This window comes from Dermacentor variabilis, chromosome 2, assembly GCF_050947875.1.
Source record: "Dermacentor variabilis isolate Ectoservices chromosome 2, ASM5094787v1, whole genome shotgun sequence".
Lineage (NCBI taxonomy): Eukaryota > Metazoa > Arthropoda > Arachnida > Ixodida > Ixodidae > Dermacentor > Dermacentor variabilis.
In genome coordinates this window covers 198,616,592-198,640,007 of record NC_134569.1, presented here as the reverse complement: position 1 = coordinate 198,640,007, position 23,416 = coordinate 198,616,592, and the positions used below count along the sequence as shown (strand labels likewise).

Genomic DNA, 23,416 nt, shown 5'->3' with positions numbered 1-23,416 from the left:
AGCTTTTGTAAGCGAGAAAATGAAGAAAATGGAAAATCGGAGCGGGGCCACCTGTCATGGGCTACAATACCTCTCAAATGTTATGCCAACATTGCTGATTCACAGTGAGCGGGTGCTATGTTCGGCCACTGAGAGCCGTTACAATTGCCCACTCCAGCCACTGAGACTCAAGTTACCTATCTGGTAACATGAACCAAAGCAAAGCCGTAGAGGCAACTCATGCAAGCAGAACACCTGTAGCCGCCAAGCAGTGCACCGCTTTGTATATAGAGCCAAATAAAGAGTTTTTAATAGACATAACAGCAGCATAGTGGGAGTTCACATGGAGTTGTGTAAAGTCATTTGTGTTGGGGTGGGGAGTTCAAATTGAGAAGCAGCAGCGAGACCTCTGGCAGCAATTTTATATGCAACGACGCGATATATTGGCCCACAGAAAACAGACTTCTGGACGGATACTCTATTGATCCAGATTGATTAAATATAGTTAAACCTCACTTTAACAACTTCGATAAAATCAAAAATTTGCTTTGTCATACTGAAATTCGACCTTTAATGCAAATTACAGTTGCCAAAGGACTTCTTACACGGAAAGGGCTGCAAAATTTTCCAAATGATTGGGCAATCAGAAAAAGCAAACCTGAATGACAAAAAAAAAAAAAAATCATTTGTTGAATTTGAGAGTTGGCGACAAAAGATATGGTTTCATTCCGTGTCGACGGTATCTTCACATTGGCGGTACGAAGCCAAGCCAGCCCACTTTTTGTGTCCACTCTGCCCCTGAGGCTGACAGTGCTGCCCACAGCGGGATGACTGTCATAAAACATGCTGGCAACGGTGAGCAAACACCTCGTCTCCTTCAACGCATCTCACGATGCAACATCATCTCGGGACGGCCACTCTTTGCACACGTGGCAGATTGTGTCTAAAACAGGGCTTACGGGCCGTGCACGTGCTCTGCCGGGCTGACAGCCCCACGTGCAGCCATGGTCACACTAGAAAAAAGAGGAACTGCACCTGCCCCCCTCTTCCTCCCCTCTCCTCTCATGCACTCTTGATCCCATTGAACGCAAGCTAACTCCCTCCCTTCCCCTTGCTTGCACAGGAAGACTGCTTTCACCCGATACCATCCTTGTAGGCTCATCCTCGCATGCCTTCACTTGTATAGGAGCTTATCACACTTTGACTTTATACGGAATGTGATGCCGCTCTGCTGCAGCAGTCGATCTTGGCTGCACGGCGCGCAATTTGAGAGATTCACAATTCGACCATTTAACCATTGGCATCTGAGGAAGTTTCCTTTTATTGCATCGGTAGCGAAATTTTGTTATAATGAAATCGTGTATAAACACAGTTATATCGATAATTTTGTTACGTTGAAGTTAACTATATAGAGGTTTAACTAAAAAAATGAGCTAAAAAATGATCCTGGCCTGCCCGCAGCGCTTGCTCAGACAGCCAATCAGAAGCTCTTGTGCCTTCGTTGTGCAAGACGGTGCAAGTGCGAGTCGTCTCGCTGCTTTTCTAGTTCATTGTGTTTGCGTCTTGTGGGCCTTTCTCACGGAGTAAGACATTTAGGAGGTGAAACTCCCGTCAGCGCGAGAGAGCGCAGGTGACCAGATAAGGGCACAATTGTTGTGTCTGCCGACGGGGCCGTATACGGTGGCTGCGCCATGCGACACGTCGTAGAAGCCGCAGCGAAAAAAAAAAAATGCAGCGCGCTCTCAACAGCGGTAATATCTTTCCAGGCCACTAGCACGATAACGGCTCCGCGGGCTTGTGACCTTTTCTGGTCGCCGCAAACAGCGGAGTTTCCACTCCTGAATGTTTCTTGCTCCGTGGCCTTTCTCCCGCAGTGTTGCTGTGATGAAGCGATCGTTGTGAAGCTCGAAATCCTAAATCTGGTCGAACGCGGTGAGAAATCATATGTCCCAGCAGCGTGCAAGATTCCAAGGAGCACTGTCAGCACGCTCTTGAAGGGGGAGAATAGGGTTACTGCGGCCCAACTCGCGACCTAGTGCCCACAGCGCCCGACACGTACGCACGGCCGTGTTCAAGTGGTTCATCCGAAACTGTTTCAGACGTGCCGGCCTCCGCGTGCTCGGTGATGACCGTAAATTCTGATGGATGTGACGAAGCCGTTGCTGGTGTTGTCGAAGTTTGGAGCGAGCTATCAGAATTTCTGGAAGCTGTTGACAAATCAATGGTCGACGAGTTTGTGAGTGCAGATGACGGTGTTGTGACCCCGAGAAAGCCCGAAAACGAAGACTACATTGCCGACATCGTACCGAGCACAAGTGAAAGTGGGCACAATGAGGAAAGCAATGACGGTCCTTTGCCCACATCCTCCGAGGTGATTGGTGCACTCGCACTAGTTTGGTGATTCTGCGGGAATGCGGAAGGTTGCGGCCTCAGCTGCTCCGACTCCTTAGAAAATGTGGAGAAGTGCGTCCGTCGCAGGCAGCGAAATTGCCAAAGCAGAAGAAAATACAGGACTATTTCATAGGAAACTAAGCTAGTTTCATCAATAAAGCGATCTTATAAATGGTACGTATATGCTTTTATGACATCCAAATCTTTAGCAGGTTTATATCGAATTATGCTGTATAGCGAACTGATAGGCATTCTTTTGCGAGTTCGATATAACCAGGTTCGACTGCATAAAAAGTCAAGCTAAGTTCTAAGCCAACCCAAGTTTACAAAATGTGGAATGAAGCCCATTACAATGAACTGCACTTTTACACGTGATGCACTGTTCAGTGTGCTGCCTTTTGGAAGCACGTTTCTTGAAAGCATATGCGAGCTGCGGTAACACATTTTAGTTTGAATGCACAACCAGAACTTACATCAATATTGACTAGCGCACGAAGCAGCTTAATGTGTGCATCATGCAATGAGGGATGCCACAGTTCTATCATTCGGCTCGTTGCCACATAAGCAGCGCCGCTTGTCAATGTAAACATTCCTTAGAACTAATTATGCATAGAATAAAATGCTGAGGCCTATAAAAACATAAAGAATGCAACATTAAACGAGATGTATGGTGCACTTAACAGCTGACTTGCATACAGTAATTTGCAGTCACAAGGTGAGAATCCAGCCCTAGTACCATAGCTTTATCACAATGTGTCGCAACCTACAATTTTTCTTAACTTTCTGCGCCAATTTAAAATTATAATTTCGGCTTAAACTGCCAACAGCACATTTGATTAAATCACTGTAAATCATGTTCTTTTCATTTTCTCCAATATCTCTTGACATGTTCTGGGCGATTAGCATTCCTTCAAAGCTAACACTAATAATTTGAAGTTCAAGAAATAAGATGCTTACGTAATGCTTCACAGTATATGGGCTACAGGAACCACTTGTCATCTAAGCTTGCATGGGATATGGTTGCAAATATGCCTTGCCTGGTACTGATAATCCCTGTGAGCTGCTGCCCAATAAATCTGGCACATTTTGTGCAAAAATCAAGCTGCAAACGAATGCAAATTTAATTTAACTTAACTAGGTACATGTTAGAGCTAAACAAAATAACAGCACATGGAACAGGGCAAACAAAAGGGAAGGATGAAGCGCTGTGCCTTTCTTCCATCTGTCCTGTCCCGAGCGCTTTTACTCTAATCAATCACGGACCATTTGCAAGCATGACTTTTGCATACCTGTCAAGCCACGCTTTACCTGCATTCTGTTGCATGTGGAGTTGGTGTGCGACAGTGCATGTTAGAATCAAATGAATGTGATCAATTTAAATATCTTTTGTAGTGAAACTTGCGTTGAATCAGTGAAGTTCCACTATACCAGCCAGTTCCTGTATGGCATGCACAATGATGAGATGAACCTACAATGCACACGAACAGAACATACTCTGCACGCACACTCTGTACTCACACTCCTGCCTAACACAGAAGCACTATGTGCCCTCGTCAGACACCTTAACCCTTTCCTGCCCGCACCTATCCCCATCGATAGCCCACTTATCGATGCTTGCAAATTCGTACTTTGCTCTTTTCCGAGTGCTCTTGGACACCTAGCACCATGTAACAGGTTATTTAACAAAAAAAACTACTTATACAGTTTTGCTTTTCTGCTTCTTTTTTCCACTGTGTGGGGATTTAAAGTGTCCCCGGAGTAGAGGTCTGGTTGGTGCAATGAGCGCTCGTAGTTCGACAGATGGCATTGATGTCGCACGCCACTCATCCATGGAAACATCGCATAATTACAGATTTTGACATATCTGCGAGAGAGCTTTTGGACGTTGGAAGCAGCAGTGACACAGTAGCCAAAATCAGTTAGCTTTCTGCACGAAGCTTCACTTTGTTCTCCGAACCATTACACTGTTGTCGCATGCTCATCTAAAGATATCCTGCGTGTTTTAAAGATCACAGTTCTTATCTATAAGATGTCAGTGCCCACAGAGAGTTAGTTGATCATGCACAGTCAAAGACAACAGAGAGATAACCTCAGCATCGCACTAGGGCTAGTCACTAGGATGCTAACATTGTCTTCTACATCAAGAAATTCTGCACATAGAAAGCCGACATTTGACGAAATACTGTACAGATTCCTTGCACGGAAAATGTATATTATGAAATTTCTTTAGGGTCTACTTATGCGAAGCAGCATTGATGCTATTATGGAACTTTCTCTTCCTTTTTTTTTTCTTTACAAAATATTTGTTGAGATATTTTGTTTTGATCTATAAAAAATGATGTTTACGACTAGTACCGTTGAAAAGGGAATTTTCCCCTAGAATTTCATACTATATGCTTTACTATCAATGCTATGTGACAGGAGAAAAAAAAGTATTTACTGCACTACTCAAAAACCGATGCCTTTCACATTGGCAGGAAAGTGTTAAAGGGACTCTAAAGAAGAGCACCAAATCATTCTAAACCCATAAAGTATTCCTCAAAAGCTATTGTGCCAAACAACCCAACAATGACAGCACCACTGACTTACCACGGCCTGGGCAGTAGTGGAGGGCGAGCTTCCCGGCCTGCCGTCGGCTGCCTTGTGGTGGAGGACGATGCGCCATCCTCACCGCTGCCTTCCTGAGGAGACTCGAGGATGTGGGGGAGCCCCTGCCAGACCAGCCGCGAGTGAGACTCTGGGTCCACGACCGAGGCAGGAAGCGGCATTGGCCCGAGGGAACGCCCTGTGGTCACCCGCAGGTGCCGTTGGTGCAGCTGGGACAAAGAGCCACCCGGACATCAGGAGCGAACCACGAGTGCTCGAGGTTCGGCACAAGTGAATACACTCGGTACAATCCAAATTCGTGAACTGCGACTGCCAGCAGGGAGCATGGCAAGCAGGCCAGCTACAATGCGCAGCAAGTCAGTCACTTTTTGCCGTTATCCCTCCAAGTTGCTTCACATATATTTGATTGCTGGAGCACTCAGTGGTGCCTCCTAAAAAATGGCCATTTGTGTATATAAATAACATAAATAAATAAAGAAAAAAAAAAAAGAGAAGGAGGCTGCACTAGACAGTTACTGTGGTCAGCAGTGTAAAGGGGCGGGAGGGGGGGGGGGGGGAGTAAAAGGCAGCGAGAGGAGAACGCCTCATATCGCCAATCTTTACATACACATCCATGTATCTTTTAACATACTGAAACTGCACCATAGTCTGCGAGGAATGTCAAGAAAAGGTCTCGTGGTGTTACCGCAAGAGTGAGAAACCAACAAAAGGAGGGGTCCTACTCTTTTCACACAATGAACATGGTGCTACATGTGCTACACGACCACTTCTGCATTGGCAGTACCGTTCTTATTGCTCGCACTACGTATGAGGGAGCAGACCTTTGTCCAACATTTCTTCAAAATTAGCTGCACAGTAATCAGCCCTACTGGAAGGGTTCCTCATTTGTGAATGACACGCTCCACATAAACACGTCATTCAATGCAACAGCAATGCGCCACGCAACAGATGTCTGCCTCTTGCATCTGCTCAATATATTACTTGAATAGGGGCCGCACTCATGAGAGAGCTGCACCCCCAAAATTTGGAAAAAGAGAAATGGCCAGATAAAGAAGTGTTAAGACTAAAGAGCGTCGCAGTTTGTGTGCATGCTCTTGAGATTCTGAGCACCTAGCGCACAGTGTCTTTGGACATCATTGTGAAAAGTTTTGATGAGGCCGTCATGTACAACACCATGGAGGGCACCGAAGATGGCTGTATCCACAAGTGTCTATCCGTGAGTGCGTATCCGTGAGACAGCGACAGTAGTGCGGACTATAAATGGGCACCAGTTGCGAGGCGTGCTAGCGTGAACAAACTAATGCATAATGAAAATGACAGCGGTCTCTCTCTTTGCACTCAAAGCTGGTACAAAGGGGCATCGTGACGTTATTATGCCGGTTCAATTCTTTATTCAAGTGTTGCCCAGAGCTCATGGTCACAAAAATGGTCACGCGTAAACTGGTATATAGTGCTTGCACAATTGTCAGCAAAAGACGTAATAAGTTAACCCACGAGATTATCAAAGCGGAATTGATTGAAAGGTGTGGTGACACCCGTGTGTCAAAACTGTCTACAGTAGCCTACAAATTTTTTGACCTTGTTGGATATTCCGGACTTCATAAATGCACCGTCAGGGCTCCCATAGAGCTAATGTATTTTCGCGACAGATTTTTTGCACGAATTTGGGTGCCAAAGTTCGATTTTCCTTACTAAATTGCTCGTTCCAAGCCACGATACCCGATCTTGGAGACCGCCATGTTGGATTTTACACTGGCTTGGCTTCGAGCGGCCCGCTCTATAGCCTTCAAGATTGGGATGCGCGCACGCAACCTGCACGTCTCGGAGGCCACGCCTGCTCTTCCTTGGCCGACAAAACACCCCAGGGGACAGCACTTTTTATTTTTTTTCAGTCGGCACTATCGTCATAATCACTTAATGCGGAATCAGTTTTTTTTTCTTCTTTCTTTCTTCTTTAAGTTTTGGTTGCTATTTTGCACTTGGTGTCCAGAGAGCCGGTGTGTCTCGGAGACTTCGTGTCTTTGTGAGTGTTTGTGTGGCTTCGCATTTGTGTGATCGGCGCCACCTCTTGTGCCTTCGCGAGAGCCAAGTGGTGCAAAGAAACATTGCTCGTTTTTTCTATCTCCATGGCGATCTCCGCCAATGGAGATTACCAATGCGGTGACGCTCTTGTCGACTGCATACAGAGACGACGTCACTCTTGCGTAAATCTAAGCAAAGCTGACTGCCTCCACGCGATGCCCTGCCCTCAAAGGCAGGGCATTATTAGAGATTTTCTTAAAGCAACTTTAAGCCTTATAAATTTCATTTTTCTGACTGTTAGATTTTTCTTACTTCTATTTTTCGGTCCCCACAAGGTCTGGAAAATCGATCTGCTACTGTATCACCCTTTCCAGCAAGGAGCTGTCCTTCTTGCATAAAGATAGGAATTTTCTGCGGGCACCCCAACGTGATGTGCCACAGAAGTTGCCATATATGTGGTCGCTTTCTTCGAAATAAAACATTGGTATAAGCCTCCGCTCGTGTGTCTTAGCCTCTTCTCTGTCCTCGTCTTGTGGGCAAAAAGCTGCATTCATGCCCCTGCCAACATGCCTAAACAGTCACCTTAGTGAATTATTAGGTGTGTAAAAAAGGGCGTTGACTAATCCAGAGAGAAAGGTCCGCTATATCTCAAATTCGCTGTATCCAAAATTAGGGCCGTGGTATGTTGTGAAATAGTGGAACTTCACATATACTGCTGTCTGAACTGAAGGCAACTGTGAGAACAATGAAAACAATGAAATTCTTTTAATTTCAATGTTTTCATTGTTTTTGCAACACGTTTAGGAAGTAATCATAAAACATGGCAAGGCTCCTTGCTGTCTGCTATTCTGGGTGCTGGTTGCCAAAATGTGGCACTTTCCCCGCAACAGAGCCTATAAACACCTACACAATGGCGACATTAACGGTCGCTGCGGCTGCGGGGAGCTGACCAGCTAGCTCTCTACAGTGCCAGCCGCCCAGCCCGAGCATGCTGCCATCGACACATAGGCTGCAGCTCACTGTTCAAACAAAACAGTGGTCGGGAGAATAAATGACATCTTAATTTTGTCTTTCATCACAAACAACTGCCACTGTCGAACCTGTGGCACAAATTATACGAGACGGGTTCAACTCCGAACCGGCATCTGGTCACTGCTCCACTGCATGCAACATGGCTTGATCACATCACCCACTTCGCAACCTGGATGCTTTGAATAGCAGTTTACGCTTTCTTTTTTTCCGCTAAATGATACAATAAAAATAAAGCATTCTCAAAATGATGCATTTTGCTATCGTCAGTGGTTGCTTTTGAAGTACCGTGCGACCTTTCCTTAGTGGATTAGGCCTAGCGGCGCTTCAGCAGTGTTAATCTGCTTGAATGGTCGACATAAAAGACTCTTCATTAGCTGGCAGGGTGGTGTGGGGAGTTTGTTACTAGTGTGTGTGTGTGTGTGTGTGTGTGTGTGTGTGTGTGTGTGTGTGTGTGTGTGTGTGTGTGTGTGTGTGTGTGTGTGTGTGTGTGTGTGTGTGTGTGTGTGTGTGTGTGTGTGTGTGTGTGTGTGTGTGTGTGTGTGTGTGTGTGTGTGTGTGTGTGTGTGTGTGTGTGTGTGTGTGTGTGTGTGTGCGCGCGCGTGAGTGTGTGCGTGAGTGTGTGCATGTGTATGTGCATGCGTGCGTGCGTGTGTGTACATGTTTAAATGTGCATATCCACCCATCCCATACTAAGCTGTCGGGAATAGTTGCGTGCAGTGCACTGCTGCTCACACGCATTGCCACAGCAACATACATTGCATTTTCACCACCTAGACAAACTCTACCAAAACTTCTGTTGTAGCAGATAGTCTGTTATAGCCATACTTGTTAAAATCTAAATTTGTGCATGAATGATATAAGCAGACCAAACTAAGTGAAAATAATATTCTGGTATGTCTGAAATTATGTTGTATGTGAAGCCGCTGTAACAGGTGTGGAAAGTACTGTAATTTTGCACGCGTAACCCACACTGCCATTTACAACAGCCCGTAAAAAAGTGTCTGCGCGCATAATCCATGAAAATAAATGCATACAAAAACGCTCAAATCTTTCCAAAAACAGTCTCCACTCGCGGATGCACAACTTATCTACGCCCAGCAGATCGGTTCCCCCATTCTTCGGTGATGCTGACACAGCTGGATTCACAGGTCAGATATTATTGTGGACGAATCAATCACCTGATATGCCATGCGATCAGATCACTTTGCACCTAGCGCTCACCTGACAGCGAATGACAGCGCGGACAGAGAAGCCCTCGCATGGGCAACAGCAACGGAACAAATGCAACCAAGCAGAAAATTACAATGGTGGTTTGGTTCTCTCGCCGTATCGCGAAGCGCTATGCGCGGACCGAGGGAGCGCCGCAGGAACGGGTCATGTATTAGTTTGCCAGTGCTGCGTGGGCTATTCATTAGCTAAACGCAACATGTCAACCTGTAAAGAGGAAGAGAATGGACGACCAGGTGTGGGGTTCCGTAGGAGATAATCAAACTTTAAATGGCACAGAACCGTGCCTCGAGGTGTGGCTTCAAGGCAGCGTGGCACGCACTGCCGTGAAGTCACACTTCAAGGCAAAATTTGCACATAACCTGCAACCCCTTTACCATCAGATTTTATTAGTGCGAGTTATATGCATAAAAATAGAGTATGCGGTATGTTGCACATCACAGACCACTAGAACCTTAGCACAACTCCGTTACAACTCTAAGTAGGCATTACTGCGTTTACCAGACAGCCCTGGGCACGTTAACTACCTATGCCAGATTAATGGGCAGCACAGTTTTGATACCACATGCAAAGCTGGCAGACTGCCGAGGTGGTAGCCGTAATGGTAGCTGCAGCCACTGTCCTATAGCACTCGCAACTAGACGTAGAGGAGGCAGTCACAGTAATGCCACGTGCATGGCAACCATCTGGAGGCACTGACCTCGTGCATGAACAGGGTGCTGAAGCTCATGTTGGCCGCAGTGGACTCCAGCGACACCTCGGGACCCACCACGGACGAACTGTAGGGGTCGTTGCTGACACAGATGCTGAAAAAGACATGGCACGTGAGCCACCTGACAACCACTCCGATGTAGTGCACAAAGATTGCTTGTGCACACCTGCTAACACTGTGGCGAAGGCCTCGCGGATTTTTTACTGCACAAGGCCCTCTTATCTGAGTACTGCACGACTGCTGCTGCATTTCAGTGCAAGGCCACCGTGGCCAGGAGTAAAACCTGCAAACACTAGCTCAGTGGCATTATGCCGGAAGGGACGAGTTATAGCTGTGGGTTCAGTCAAATAGGAATGCCTAGGCACAGGCTGCAAGAATCGGAACTGTAGCCTGGCTTGTTGGGCTGGAGTGGTAGTCTGCTATGCACCGAGCACACAATAGGGAGAAGTGCCTCCCTTCTGTCTCATTCATTTATGCTGCTGAGAGCTAGACAACAACATTTATGTAGGGATAACTTGTTGCTGCGCTAATTTCAAGTTTACTAAGGGCATTTTTCCATCTCGCACCACAGCTACTACTAGGACCACGGCATGCAATCAACCCAGCCATGCCCTCCGACTGGGTCAGTCACCTGGAGGTGCTTGCACCCATGTCTGACCAGTAGAGGTACCCACGCTGCTTGGAACGTGTGCCTCAGCTGCATCCTGCCACCTCGGGCAGGTACATAAAATCCCATCCGGACACGTGAAGCCCGGAATCTAGTTTGCACAGCTTCAATCACCTGTTAAGAAGACTCGCGTGGCTAGGTGTCGCCAAGGGTCCCTCGGCGCGCGAGATGCCACCACGGATGCGCTCGCCCGCCGCCACTCCTTGTGCTGCTGCGGTTGCAGAGCCCAGGTCGCTGTGCACCATGCGTGAGGCCACCAGACTTCCAACGTTGCTGCCCAGTGCCCCGTTGTTCCGCAACACGCTTGACACCAGCTCCGAGTACTGCACATGTTGCAATGGGGCAAAGAATGCAACGCACATCACTAAACTGAACGTACAGGTCAGGGCGTATGTAGCTCTAGACCTGTCTGGGAAATTGGGAAACTGAGATAGTGCAAAGCACAGCTTATATCAAGCCCTCACAGTCAAATCTGCATAGCAAGGAAAGTGTCCCTTCAATGTTATGTATTGGTTGGGTCCAGTCACTGAAGGACGTCACTGGCATGGGCCGATGCTCATCATGAACACCCACTGAGGGTAATGAATGTGTACATCTCTAATGGAATCCGTATACACAACTGCATGCATGCCACCATAACCCTCCAAGAGTTGCCCAAAAGCAGCGTGACAGAAGCTCCTTGCAAGAGGCAGGGACAAAGGGTTAAAATAAGCATCAGCATATTTTGTACTATAAACTTTTCTTGCTTGTGGACTGCAAATTGACCGATTTATTAGTTAATTGACAAATAGGCACAGATGCTGCCACCTGTGAACAAGCAGTAAACGTCGCAGTCCTTTTCCCTACTTTCCCTGGAAGTATTACACAAGAACAATCTACCGCACCCAAATCAAGCAAAAGCACTTGAATCATCCGACTTTGGTGTTGACGACCTGTTTGTCCCTTTTCACATCCCCACAATTCTCAAGTAGATGGTGGTTAAAAAATAAAAATAAACTCTGTGATGATTTAGTGGTAAATGTGAGATAAATGTGTTAATGTTACATAGCACCTCTCTGAAGTCCTGAAAACTGACTGGTCAGCTACGGACCACTGTCAGTCGCACACATGCATGCATGCCTGTACTTTTAAGCTCTCCATTCCCTCTTTACCTCTACCACTTGACCGACTTCCCACACTTCATACACATTCGCTTTTTTCCGCTTTGACATTCCTAATGCTTGTGCATGAAATAAATTACGAGCTCAGCATCTACAAGACCCCTCTTAAAACTTCACCCAGTACTCCATCACTGCAACTCACTTCAACATTGATGCCTGAGAGTGAGTTGAGAGAGTTGAACAGGACGTTGTCTTCTCGGTGGAGGGCAGGCAGGCGTGTTGCTTCTGTGCACACTGCAAAAAGAACGATGAATAAGTGCGATACAGTCAAACCCGGATATATCGAATTTGACGGGGATCAGAAAATAGTTCAATATAAAGAAAATTCGATATACAGATATAGGCCAAAAAAGCACTCGCGATCATAAAAAATTATGGCTTACCAATTGGAACAGCCGGGAATCACATAGCATGTGCACACAATATGAAAGCGCTTTATTTCATGGAAAAAAAAAAAAATCACTAATTTTGGGCTGCTTTTTCCTCTGGGAAATAAAGTTGAAAACACTAGTCTCAATCTTCTTGAGACTGTCCAGGTGCGAGAGCCCAGTGCCTTCCATTTCGCCGCAACAGCGCCGAATCAGGCTGAACGCTTACGCCAGTTCAGTGGCTGTGCATGGACGTGTTTCTTCGAAAACACAGTTGCCCTCGTCATCCCTGGAATCGCCGTCTTGAACACCAGCTATTCCGGCCACAATGTCCTCACCAGTGAGGTCGGCTACCGCTTGAACTTCGCTGTCAGCGTTAATGAAGTCAACAGTAACTTTGGACAAGTCGCGAAACGCGTCCTCCAAGCACTCATCGTCATCTAAAGCTTCCGGACATTCATCTCCGGCCACTTCAAGGCCTGCCTTGCCGAAACAGTTGGCTACTGTGGCCTGCTTCACGTCGCCCCAAGCGCCGGTAATCATCTGGATCGTGCCGAGCAGGTCAATCTTGAGGTCGGTTCCCATGCGGAGGTTTACGAGGAGCCGTTGAATAAGTCGCTTCCGATAGCCTACCTTGAATGCCTTCATGATACCCTGGTCGAGGGGCTGCAGTCTCGCTGTGGTGCTCGGCGGGAGAAACTTCAGTTTGATGTGCTGCAGCTTGCAGGTCGTTTGATGGGCCGAACAGCTGTCTACCAGAAGGCAAACTCGGTGGCCCGACTTGCCCAACTCAGCGTCCCTAGCCTGCAGCCATTCAACAAAAAGTTGACGTGTCATCCAGGCCTTCCTATTACAGCCGTAGCGGATGGGAAGCTGTTCACAGTTCTTGAAGCAGCACGGTGACTTGCTCTTCCCGATCACGAATGGCCGTAGCTTGCACGAGCCGTCCATGTTGGCTGCAAGCAGTACCGACACACGCACTTTGCTCATTTTACCGCCGTGCCATGAGGTTCCACGAAAAGCGAGTGTCTTATTCGGCAACATTTGCCAAAAGAGACCAGTTTCGTCTGCATTGAAGATTTCTGCAGGTGAAAACTTCGCAGTGATCTTCGGCCACTCCTCAGAAAGCCACTGCTGCATCTCCTGGCTGCTGACAGCTCCACTTCCGTCTGAAATGGCCTTTCCTACAATGCCGTGGCGGTTTTTAAACCGTTGCAGCCATCCAGTGCCACCGCAAAATTTCTCTTAGCCAAGAGCCGTAGCAAACCATTTGGCCTTTTTGATTAACATCGGGCCATCCACGGGAATATTTTTTCGCTCGGATTTCAAGAAACCATGTATATAGTGCCTTCTCCACTTTGTCAAAAGCAGCAGGGCGCACACGACATGCTCCCGAGCGACTTTCCTCACCTGCTTTAAGCTTGATGTCCTCCTTGTTTTTTAACAACCTACTTAAAGTACACCGCGGAATGCCAAATGCATCTGCCACGGAGGACTTTTCTCCGTTCTCGACACGCCGGATTACCTCAAACTTTCTTGCAAAGTCCAGATTCTTCCTCTTTTTTATGTCCGCGGATGCCATAGCTCAATAGATGACCGCAATCATACATGCTACACACGGCACGTTGAAACACAGGTACACACAAGAAAACGCGCGATGCGCAGATGGAGCAGTCCGAGCGAAGCCTGTTCATAGAATAAAGAACCAACGTTCGAGCGGCAGTCAGCGCGGCTGCGAAGGAACGACAAAGGGAAAAGAAAGAAGAGAGCGGGGAAAAAGATCGGCGGAATATGCCATCGAAGGCGCCGTGGGTGCAATTGCCGCTTCGCTATGCTTCGTTTTTTTGAGCCCTCGCTGGCAGTGACTGTGCCGACCCCTTGCTCTCTCTTCCTTTCCCCAGGAAGCGTGGCTTGGAAACGTCGCCACGTCTCAATGCCGCACACTCTCTTCATTGAGCTCTAATGGCCTTGCCCAAAGCACACGCCGCCGGTACAGGAGCAGCGAGAGAGCTTGCACCGGTGGGGCGCAAGAAAGGGGGAAAGGCCCTGCGTCTCTGTCGCTAGGCGACGGCCGCGCATGTGCAGAGGAGGAGCCTGCTGACTGACTGCAGAAATGTTTTCCCCTGAGGACCGAACATGAATGTCTTTGGGAAAAGTGCACCTTCCAGGGGCGCGGTACGGCGGGGCTTTTGATATATCGAATGTCCGATGAAAATGGAATTCGATATACTACACAATTGTCCTATACTTTTACATACTATTTTCAAGGGGGTAATCTGGGTGTTCGATATAACCAATAATTCGAAATATGCGGGTTCGATATATCCGAGTTCGACTGTATTACACAACTCAACTGTGCTGGGAAAATCCGTCTGCTTCTGTGCAGCGAGATGCTAAAAATAGCACGATATCTTGGCAACAACTGTTTCAGTACACTTGGAGTAGAAACTTGTGGATACTTTCACGTGGAATCACAGCAGGGGAACTCCGTACAAGGTGTATTAGTAGCAAGCACCAGCCAAAATGGGAGGCAGCTAACGTCAAGCCAGGCATGTCGTCATCCTCAAATCAGCCAGAGTCCGCTTATAGGTGCACCGCACTAAGTCCAAAGGTCGACAGCAGCACCATAGAGTCGCACATAGCAATACGATCCTGTTTCGTTCGACTTCCCCGCACCAACATTTGCAATCAAGAACACAAAAAATTATGCAATATAGTATACAGTTATGCTTCTTTTTTACTGGCAGGTACATTCTTGGAAGCCACGACCTTACTGCACCAACATTTACTACATTGCCAAAATATGATGGTATGATACGTTTGATAAGTATGATAAAAATTAAATTGAATTCGGGAGTTTTACATGCGAAAACGATCATATGATTACGAGGAACACCATAGTTGGGTCACCTTCCATGCCATCGAGCTCACTTGAGATCAAGTGCTTTAAAGACCGCACAAACATTTCATTCGGGGGCAGCACTAGACCACTATTAGGTACACAGAACCCTTACGACTGGCCTCGCATTTAAACAGGGCCTCCTGCTGGTCCCACCATTTGCAATCTGCCACCTTTCTGAGCCGTGGCGGAGTTTCCCAGCTCCTCGGTCATGAAAATTGCTCCTCTCTCGAAGCAGGAGTCATAATGAACTGATTGGGTGGCCATAATGTTGCGAATGAACACAGTCGAAATGCAAAAGGCCGCAGGGTTCTGCAGCGTAAGCACAGCGAAAATGGCATTTATTAGAACAAAAAACTAGTTTTGGTTTCGTTTCGGTCGACTTGTCTATGGATTGCATCAAGACAAAGAAGTAACGCTAAATACCACGGGATCTAGAATATTTGTTTTAAAATGATCAATTTTGCCGTTAATTGAATGCAACACGAGGGTCGAGTTCAAGTAATGAAAACCATAAAAAAAACTCATTACAATCGAGTAAGTATGCTCATATTCAAAAAGAAAATTTGCTCTAGAGGCAAGCGTGACTCAGCACTATTTTTCACTGACAAAACTTTGAGGCCACTTTAAGCAGCTTCAGAGAAAGAATTTACTTATGGATATAGTAACAATATTTATGTTCAAACGTAATCAGTTTGACCTGACCTCTCAGGAACTAAGTCCAACATTTGGCCCTCATACTACCGATGTCTATAGTGAAGATAGGCCCAACTCCCCCAAAGGACACCAAAATATTGGGGGGAGCTTCTCATAAGAGAATGAGGTGGGGGGTTTGGACACAAGGTCGCAGGTGCAACAAGTGCCTTGAATCCTGTGGCTTATTCAGGGCAAAGCGAGTGCGTCAAGGTTGGTCAAGGTCAAGTTGGAGCCCACTGGTCAAACCAAGATAGAAAGGAACTGCCCAAGGCAGCTGGAGTACTGACCACGTTCCTTGAGATTGTTGATGAATGCAGTGGATCCCTCGGGTGGTACCCAGTGAGGATTGGTCAGCTGAGAAGGAAACAATTTAGCAATTGATTTATTTGTACAAATTCCTACAGCACTCATGTGCAGAAGTGCAGCAAGTGAGAACCAGTGCCTCTCTCAAGGCACACTTCCTTAAGCTGAACTACAGGCACCCCCTTGAAGGCACTGCTTACACTTTCAAGTAGATCTCCCATTTTGTCTATGTGTAAGAACCAGAACTTTAGGGTTCAGCATTTGGCTTGCTTCTCAAGCTTTACATTACAATTTGTACCAGTTTGAGTCTATGCTTCAACGAAAATAGGCCACAAAAGGAAAACACTCCATTGTGGCTCAATGAATGGCTAGAACCAGTAAGCCTCTTCATTTCTCGAACACAGGTCTCATTCGAACGAATAAGTACATAAAATAAACATTGAAGTTGGCCCTCCGCTTTTCACATATGAACTGAAGCTACTTCAGCACTAAGTGTACATTTGTGCACAGATACTGCAATATATACAGTTTGAAACAGCGTGCTAATATTTTGACATGAGCGTAGTTATCATAGGAAGGGGTGCCTCAAAAGTACAAAGACACACCGTGAAGTGCATGAGAGAGAGCTCAGTCTTTCCGTGCTGCGCCTGCCGCTGTTCGGGCTGCGGCTCAATGATGGAAGCGGCTCCCGCCCCACCGTGGTCGTCGTCCTCGCCACCATCGTCGGGCCTCCACTGCACAGAGAAAGAACAGGGGTCAACTCAACCCAGACGTACCAGAGCTCTCGGACACCTCTGTAATTAGGCATGGTTATTTAAAAGTTTCTTAACCAATGCTCTTTTAACAATGAAGGCACTGTGAAACACCACCACTTAGGATAAACACACAGCTGCGAAACAATTCAAAGTGTGTTGCGCTATTTCATCGCTGCAGCCAAAGACCCAGCCCATTTCTGAATCACTCTCAATTGACACAACAGAAGAAAACAAATCAAAGCAGGTACATGTGAACACCAGAAATTTCAAATGGAAACCAACATTGCATCCTCAATATCGGCACTTAATATCAAGTGCTGGGTATTTTTTAAATATTCGCAAGTGCATCCATAAGCGCTCACTTTTGTTTTCTTTTTTGAAATTTCATTCGTGCTTGTTAGTAACAGTACGTGCACATCCTTATGATTCGTTTTTCCAACTCCCATTATGAACACATTCTTAGGTGAATAAGTCCCATCATGAGAATGCATTGCACACTGATAGGGCAAGGCATAATAGCAGATGGCACACCAGATGCAAACACCATTCTTCTGCTTCGCTTGGGTGCAATAATTTCTGCAGCCATCCTCCAAGAATAGTCACGTGACAAGAAGTGCACCACATGATGGCTTGCATATGGAATTGCATATGCAACTGACACATGCAACATCCACAAGGCCAACGTCCACATTCCATTCCCCTTGCGGGTGCCAGCACACACACGAATGTGCATGCACAAGCACAAGCACAAATTGAATTCTACGTGGCAAAAGTGGCTTGTAATTCAATTTGATATTCATATCAGGTAGTTATTAATTCAAGGATCGCATGAAGTAACAACAGCAAACTCAAGTTCCCTATAATATTTTAATGGTATAATAGAATTATTTGCACAGACATGAGCATGGTTCAGAAGGGTGTGCTAATGTTCAAACTTTCAAATATTTTCTTACTAGTGTTTGCTATTCAATTCGAACCAAACTTTTAATATTCGGAGTATTCCAAGTTACAAAAAATAAAGATAACGGTTTCATTCACAAAAAATCATATCACTGAACTTCTAAATGACATGCGCAAACCCGATTCTCCGCTCGAACTCCGGCCTATCGGAAAGGTTAATGGCTGCCACCGCACCTTGACGCTATTTTAGACAAGGAAGCTCGATCAGTGTCCACAGACTAGAAAGAGTGCAGTGTATAAGTGCAAAGCACAGCATCTGCTTATACTGTATTTAACCGAATGTAACATGCACCCAATTTCTGTGAGTTCAAAATAAAAATGCACTTGAACGTAATGCTACAAGTTTTTTTTTTTCAAACTATGTCATGTCCCTATGCTGACGATCAGAAAAAAAGACATGCGCAATACACCCACACAGAATGTGAAATTTATTCTGCGGACAGTTCCTTTCCTTCCGTGATCCAGTTTTGCTGGCTCTAAGGTGACCTCTGGATACGCACCAAATGCATGCCGATTCAAGGGCTGTCACCTTAACAAGCTCGGTCTACACGGAGATGCTTCAGAAGGTCTGCAAGCTTGTCAACGAGATCTGGATATTTTCCATTTTTTGGCATGTAGAAACTTTTCCTGGTCAACATGCAGCTAATGATCTCCTTCATTTGATTGCACCATTCACGGGCATAGGTTTCAGGCATGCAGAACATACGCTATGTAGCTATCTTCAGAGTGCAAAACAACTTTCCTTTGATATAAGCTTTTATCATCCTAAAAACTGTGAAATATCAAGCTGTCGAGCCTCGCGCCAATACTGTACATTGCGTCACCCGTGACGCAGGAAAACGTCCAATCCCCCTCAGCATTGTGCAATAATCTCGACACCCTTCTAAGCCAGCAACAGCATTCACAGCCACAAGCAGAAACAGAAAGGTACGTGCACGATGTGGCTCTGCACCCAAAGGGAGACCCACGTCGCTGGTGGCAAGGTGCAAGAGCTTAGTCTTTGTTGGCTCATCTTGCAAGGCAATACCTGGCCATACCAGCCACAAACTTGTCTAGCGAGTGCCTGTTCTCAGTGTCCAGTGCAGTTGTTACTAGCAGGAGAACATGCCTACTTCCGGGACATGTTGAGCAGCTCGCTTTGCTCCCTGACAGCATTCAGCGATTCAGCTTGTACCCATCTATTCTGCTGAATGGCTGTATTTTTCTAGGAACAACTATGTGGGAGTACACTAGCTGTGCAATAAATTAGCTTTTTCGGCCATGTCCTGCAGTACATTTCTTTTTTTTAATTTCACTTGGAAACATTCGAAAAATATTCTAAAGATATTTGATTCGAGTCGCACTCAAACTTGAATATTCGAACCTGCTCCGCACCCAAAATTTTCCTTTGCTACTTGCACAGCACTAGAATTTTGCATAGTTGGTAAACTTCCATGGAATCAAACTTTTTTGGCTGAGAAGTCAGTTTCCGTACTTTAACACCATGCAAAAGGCTTGCACTAGCTTTGAAGACTACTAGAAAGTAGCATAAAAGCTATGCAATGTGGAATAAATACACCGCCATTAGTTTAGCTTTCATTAATTTTGTGCCCTCAACATTTCATTTGAACCCGATTTGGTGCTATTACTCTATAATTTGGTGCCATTATTATTCAATTTAAATTTCAATTTTGTAATCATCCAATAAGTGTTCAGCACCAAAATTTGCAATTAGCATAGTTGACGCAGGTGCCACCAACAGCACAGCTTGCCTCATTCCGCGATTACAAGCAACATACACTGGAATCCCCTCACCTGTGGGCTTCCGTGCTTGCGGACATCCATGAGGGCGAAGGAGCAGACGTCCCCAACACCCACCACCTCCACGGTGAAGTTGCGCAAGAAGTCCACAAGCTCCAGCGCTCGAGGTCGCATTGCAAAGATGAGCACCAGAGGGGTGACCACTGGGCTGACCACTTCCTCCAGAATGCGCATCTGTGGCGGAAATGGCAGCACAGTGGCGACTTGTAACTCGGGAAGGTACAGTGCTGGCAGAAGGCACGAAAACTGGCCACTCAAACCAGCTTGCAATTCCAAGAACAGAAAAAAAAAAATTAAAATTAGCCGCTTCTTACCCCTTATTCTCTGCCATTTCACAGCGAGCCTTTTGAACTTGGCAGCCTTGGTGCCATAAGGTAACATACGAGGGTTCATTGGCCAGTTGCCTTCTCCCATGGTGTAAGAAATAGATTAGGTCACTGCACGATGCGGGCTGGGTGCAAAGTGGAGGGCAAGGCTTGGAGTTTTCTTTCTCCGCGTGTCAAGAGAGGGCGCTAGGGTGCCTCGATGTCCTCCTCGCCAGCTGCTCCGTACAGAGTGGAGGCAAGTGTGGAGTCTACTATGGCGTTGGGCACGTGAATGGCGGAAGCCATAGTAGACTCCTTTGGCGGACGCTACACCATGGCAGAGGCCATATGGACGCGTTGCCGGTGCTCATGTGTATCTGCCATTTGCATGCTGAACGCCATAGTAGACGTAGCCCTCGTCTCCACTTGAGGCACTCTAGCAGGTGCAAGTTTCTAGCGCCCTCTCTCGAGATGCGAAGAAAGGAAAACTGCAAGCCTTCCCTTCTGTTTCGCACCCATCCCGCGCCATGGAGCCAAAAGAGCGCCAGTTTCTTGCGCCATCTGTTGGCGCTCCCTAGAAGCAGAACTACCCCGCGATGGACCTTGCATTGGCGTCCTCTCACCTAAGCTACTTCTAGGCCTCCTGCCAAATTCACAGAACTGCAGAAAGCCAGCAGTTGAAAAAAGATGTTCAACATTCGCTGCCACGGCTGCGAGTGGTGCTGGCTAAGACTCAAGGGGCCAGGTTTAGCACATGTGCATAAATGCACTCGGACATCGTTATAACGAAACAGGATATAACGAAATATTGGATATAACAAAGTCAACGAAACTCATTTAGTAAAGCAGTAAACGGGGTTGGGTGCAATACAATCATAAATGCAATTCCCCTTGAAATCCCCACAGGTATACACGACCTCATTTTAACGAAGTGCAATTGTCCTGCCAATGATTATAAGAAACTAGATGCTTCCCCGAAGACAAAAAAAAAAAAAAAAAAATGGTTGCACGCAGAGTACATTGCTTGCCACAGGATTCAGAACTCGTTCGCTGTGGCAGTTCAACACTCCCGTGTCCCCATCTTGAACACACTGTCGAGCAACACTAGTCTTTCTGCTCGCCACGCATAGTAGCACACCTGCACGCAAGCAGTGGCTTACCATCGCACTTCTGCACTGATCTCTCTGTCTTGCATGTGCCTGGCTGTGTGAAATTGCATTCATTTCTACTGTGTGGTGCACAACGCAGGCAGGCGCAGCTTGGTGTGGCCTCCGAGATTTCCTTGGAACAATCTCGGGGGTCACACACAAGCCTGAGCGGCAGCACGCAGCGGTGCGAAATATCAGTGCATTCACTTCTCTTGTTTTTCTATGGCGTGACGTGCAGGCAGCCCAGCTAGGCCTTCCAAGATCTCCCAGGCGCATTCGCAAGGGTCACAGCTAGGAGATGTATCACTTCTCCCTCTCCCTGCGATGTGCCATGCAAAGAAGCTGGGCGTGCCCTCCGAGATCGCATTGGTACCGGTGCAACCTCCGAGCCCACGAGCCAGCTGAGGCAAGATGGCACGACAAAATTTACTTGCCTGCTTGATCACACAGCGGAGCGATGCGTTGTGTGCCACATGATGCTCAACCACGATGAGCAATGTGGAAAGTGGAAGTGAAAGGCCATCGCAATGGGAAAAAAATGCAGCTGTCTAATGGCTGTCGTGTCAGGTGCTAAGAAGTGGTGCGCTACATGTGCCAAAGATTCTTTTGTTGCTTTATTCAAATTTCATCGCATGCGTGACCGTGTAGCAGCTACACAGGCCACAAAGCTATCTTTCGACTTCCATGTTTAAAATTGGGCATTCCATTGGGCATATATTGCAGTAAATAGCAATAATAAATAAAACAAAGTAATTTTGGTTTCGCCTTCAACTTCATTATAATGACGTTTGAGTTTAACGAGAAAAGCGGGCAAGGTGACAGCTGCTGCCACAGCTCAGTTGGTACTAGACCATCGCACATGTTGTGGAAGTTGTGGGTTCGACTACCACTGGTGCCAAGTCTGTCTTTAGGTCTACTTTCACGTCCAAATTCCTCCATTTAAAAGGACACTAAAGTGAAAAATGATTTCTTCTGCATAGGTAAATTACCGTTCTACAATACGAAAAACGCCACTCTTACAACGATAAGACGTTTGGTAAGCCAGAAAAAACGCAAGAACGAAATACTGGTGGCGACGCCTACTTAAGTTCCCGCACCTGGGGGCTGTGACGTCTTGGATTTGGATGGTATCTTCTAGGGCCTACTAATTATATATAGCGGTACAGATTGACTACATTGTGTTCAAAAGGAACCAAATATTAAACATGGTAAGTTTCGGGAACCTTTATTCAGCCAACGCGGCTCAAATGCGAAAACATACTTTGGAATCCCTGACGTCCCGCTGACGTACCGGCGCTGGGGTTTCGGCGCAAAATTCAAATGCTGATAATTGGACCTTAATTTTTTCATCTAATGATCAAACAATTTTTTTAAATGACTGCCTGCAGGGTTCTCAAGCAATGCTTCATTAGTCTAAACTGATTTGTTATTTCGCTTTAGTGTCCCTTTAAATCACAAGAACGTCATTTCCCTCACGCTTGCTTTGACTTCACTGTTTGTAGAATTCTTGTGGTTGTTAACAAGAAGCCCTCATTCTTGCTTTTCACTTAGCCGATTTCACACGGCCTATCATTTGCACTTACGGCCTTGTACTGGAACAGGTGGGCGAACTGATCCCGCACGACGGTCGTGTGGCACAGGCCCTTCCAGTGGTCGGGCATGTAGTGGATCTGGGCAAGAATGCTGGTCATGAGCCGCTCGGGACGCCACACCAGGTTCTCGTCGGGGATGAGGTTTCGGGAGATGGCCACGACGATGCCAAGCACCGTGACGATCATCAGCACGTGCTCTACCGAGAGCACGTCCTCATCGATCACTGTCAGTAGCAGCAGCACCGCCAGCGGTGCCCCCGCAAAGAAAGTCACGCTCCTGCACGTGCAGCCCAGGGAGGTTTGCAAGGGCTGCTCACTACATGGAATCTCAAAACCAAGGTGCAAGTCACGACACAAGATGCTGTTTACAGTCGCAACAAGCCTTGTGCAGTTGATATCTACGGTATCAATTGTTTGGTCAGGCAGCGTGTCGGCAGCGTTGGTTGCTGACCATGTCAAGAGACTACAACGTTTCACCTGTTAGCTTCTGGTTTCACTGTGCTGTAAAAAACTGTTTGTTTAGACAGTGCACTCCGACACTGTCCGTTTTGATAAACAAAGTACTGAGTGACATTTCGGAACATAAAGGAAACTGCACAAAAGCAAGACGTATAGCCGAGAACAGACAATCAGGCTCACGTCAGTGATGGCCAGTAGCACTCACTTTGCAAGGATGATGACAATGTGAGAAGAGAAGATGCTCATGTACTGGCAGGCAGGCCGGTAGCCCCGACATAATCTGAAAGAAACAAGTAATTGATGAGCCAAAGCTTTTATGCACACTTCTCAGTAG

The 23,416-nt window shown here is 46.6% G+C and overlaps 1 protein-coding gene across 3 annotated transcripts in view; it reads right to left on the bottom strand.

Annotated features, from left to right (window-relative positions):
- Atg9 (autophagy-related protein 9) overlaps positions 1-23,416 on the bottom strand; it is a 66,925-nt gene that overhangs the window by 4,726 nt on the left and 38,783 nt on the right. For all 3 annotated transcript variants that reach the window (XM_075682519.1, XM_075682521.1, XM_075682520.1), the window contains exons 10-18: positions 23,288-23,362; positions 22,615-22,900; positions 19,573-19,752; positions 16,669-16,797; positions 16,048-16,114; positions 11,940-12,031; positions 10,752-10,960; positions 9,959-10,064; positions 4,960-5,186 (exon numbers count right to left, since the gene is read on the bottom strand). In XM_075682519.1, the coding sequence (XP_075538634.1) occupies positions 4,960-5,186; positions 9,959-10,064; positions 10,752-10,960; positions 11,940-12,031; positions 16,048-16,114; positions 16,669-16,797; positions 19,573-19,752; positions 22,615-22,900; positions 23,288-23,362 (1,371 nt within the window). The remainder of the gene's footprint in view (positions 1-4,959; positions 5,187-9,958; positions 10,065-10,751; positions 10,961-11,939; positions 12,032-16,047; positions 16,115-16,668; positions 16,798-19,572; positions 19,753-22,614; positions 22,901-23,287; positions 23,363-23,416) is intronic.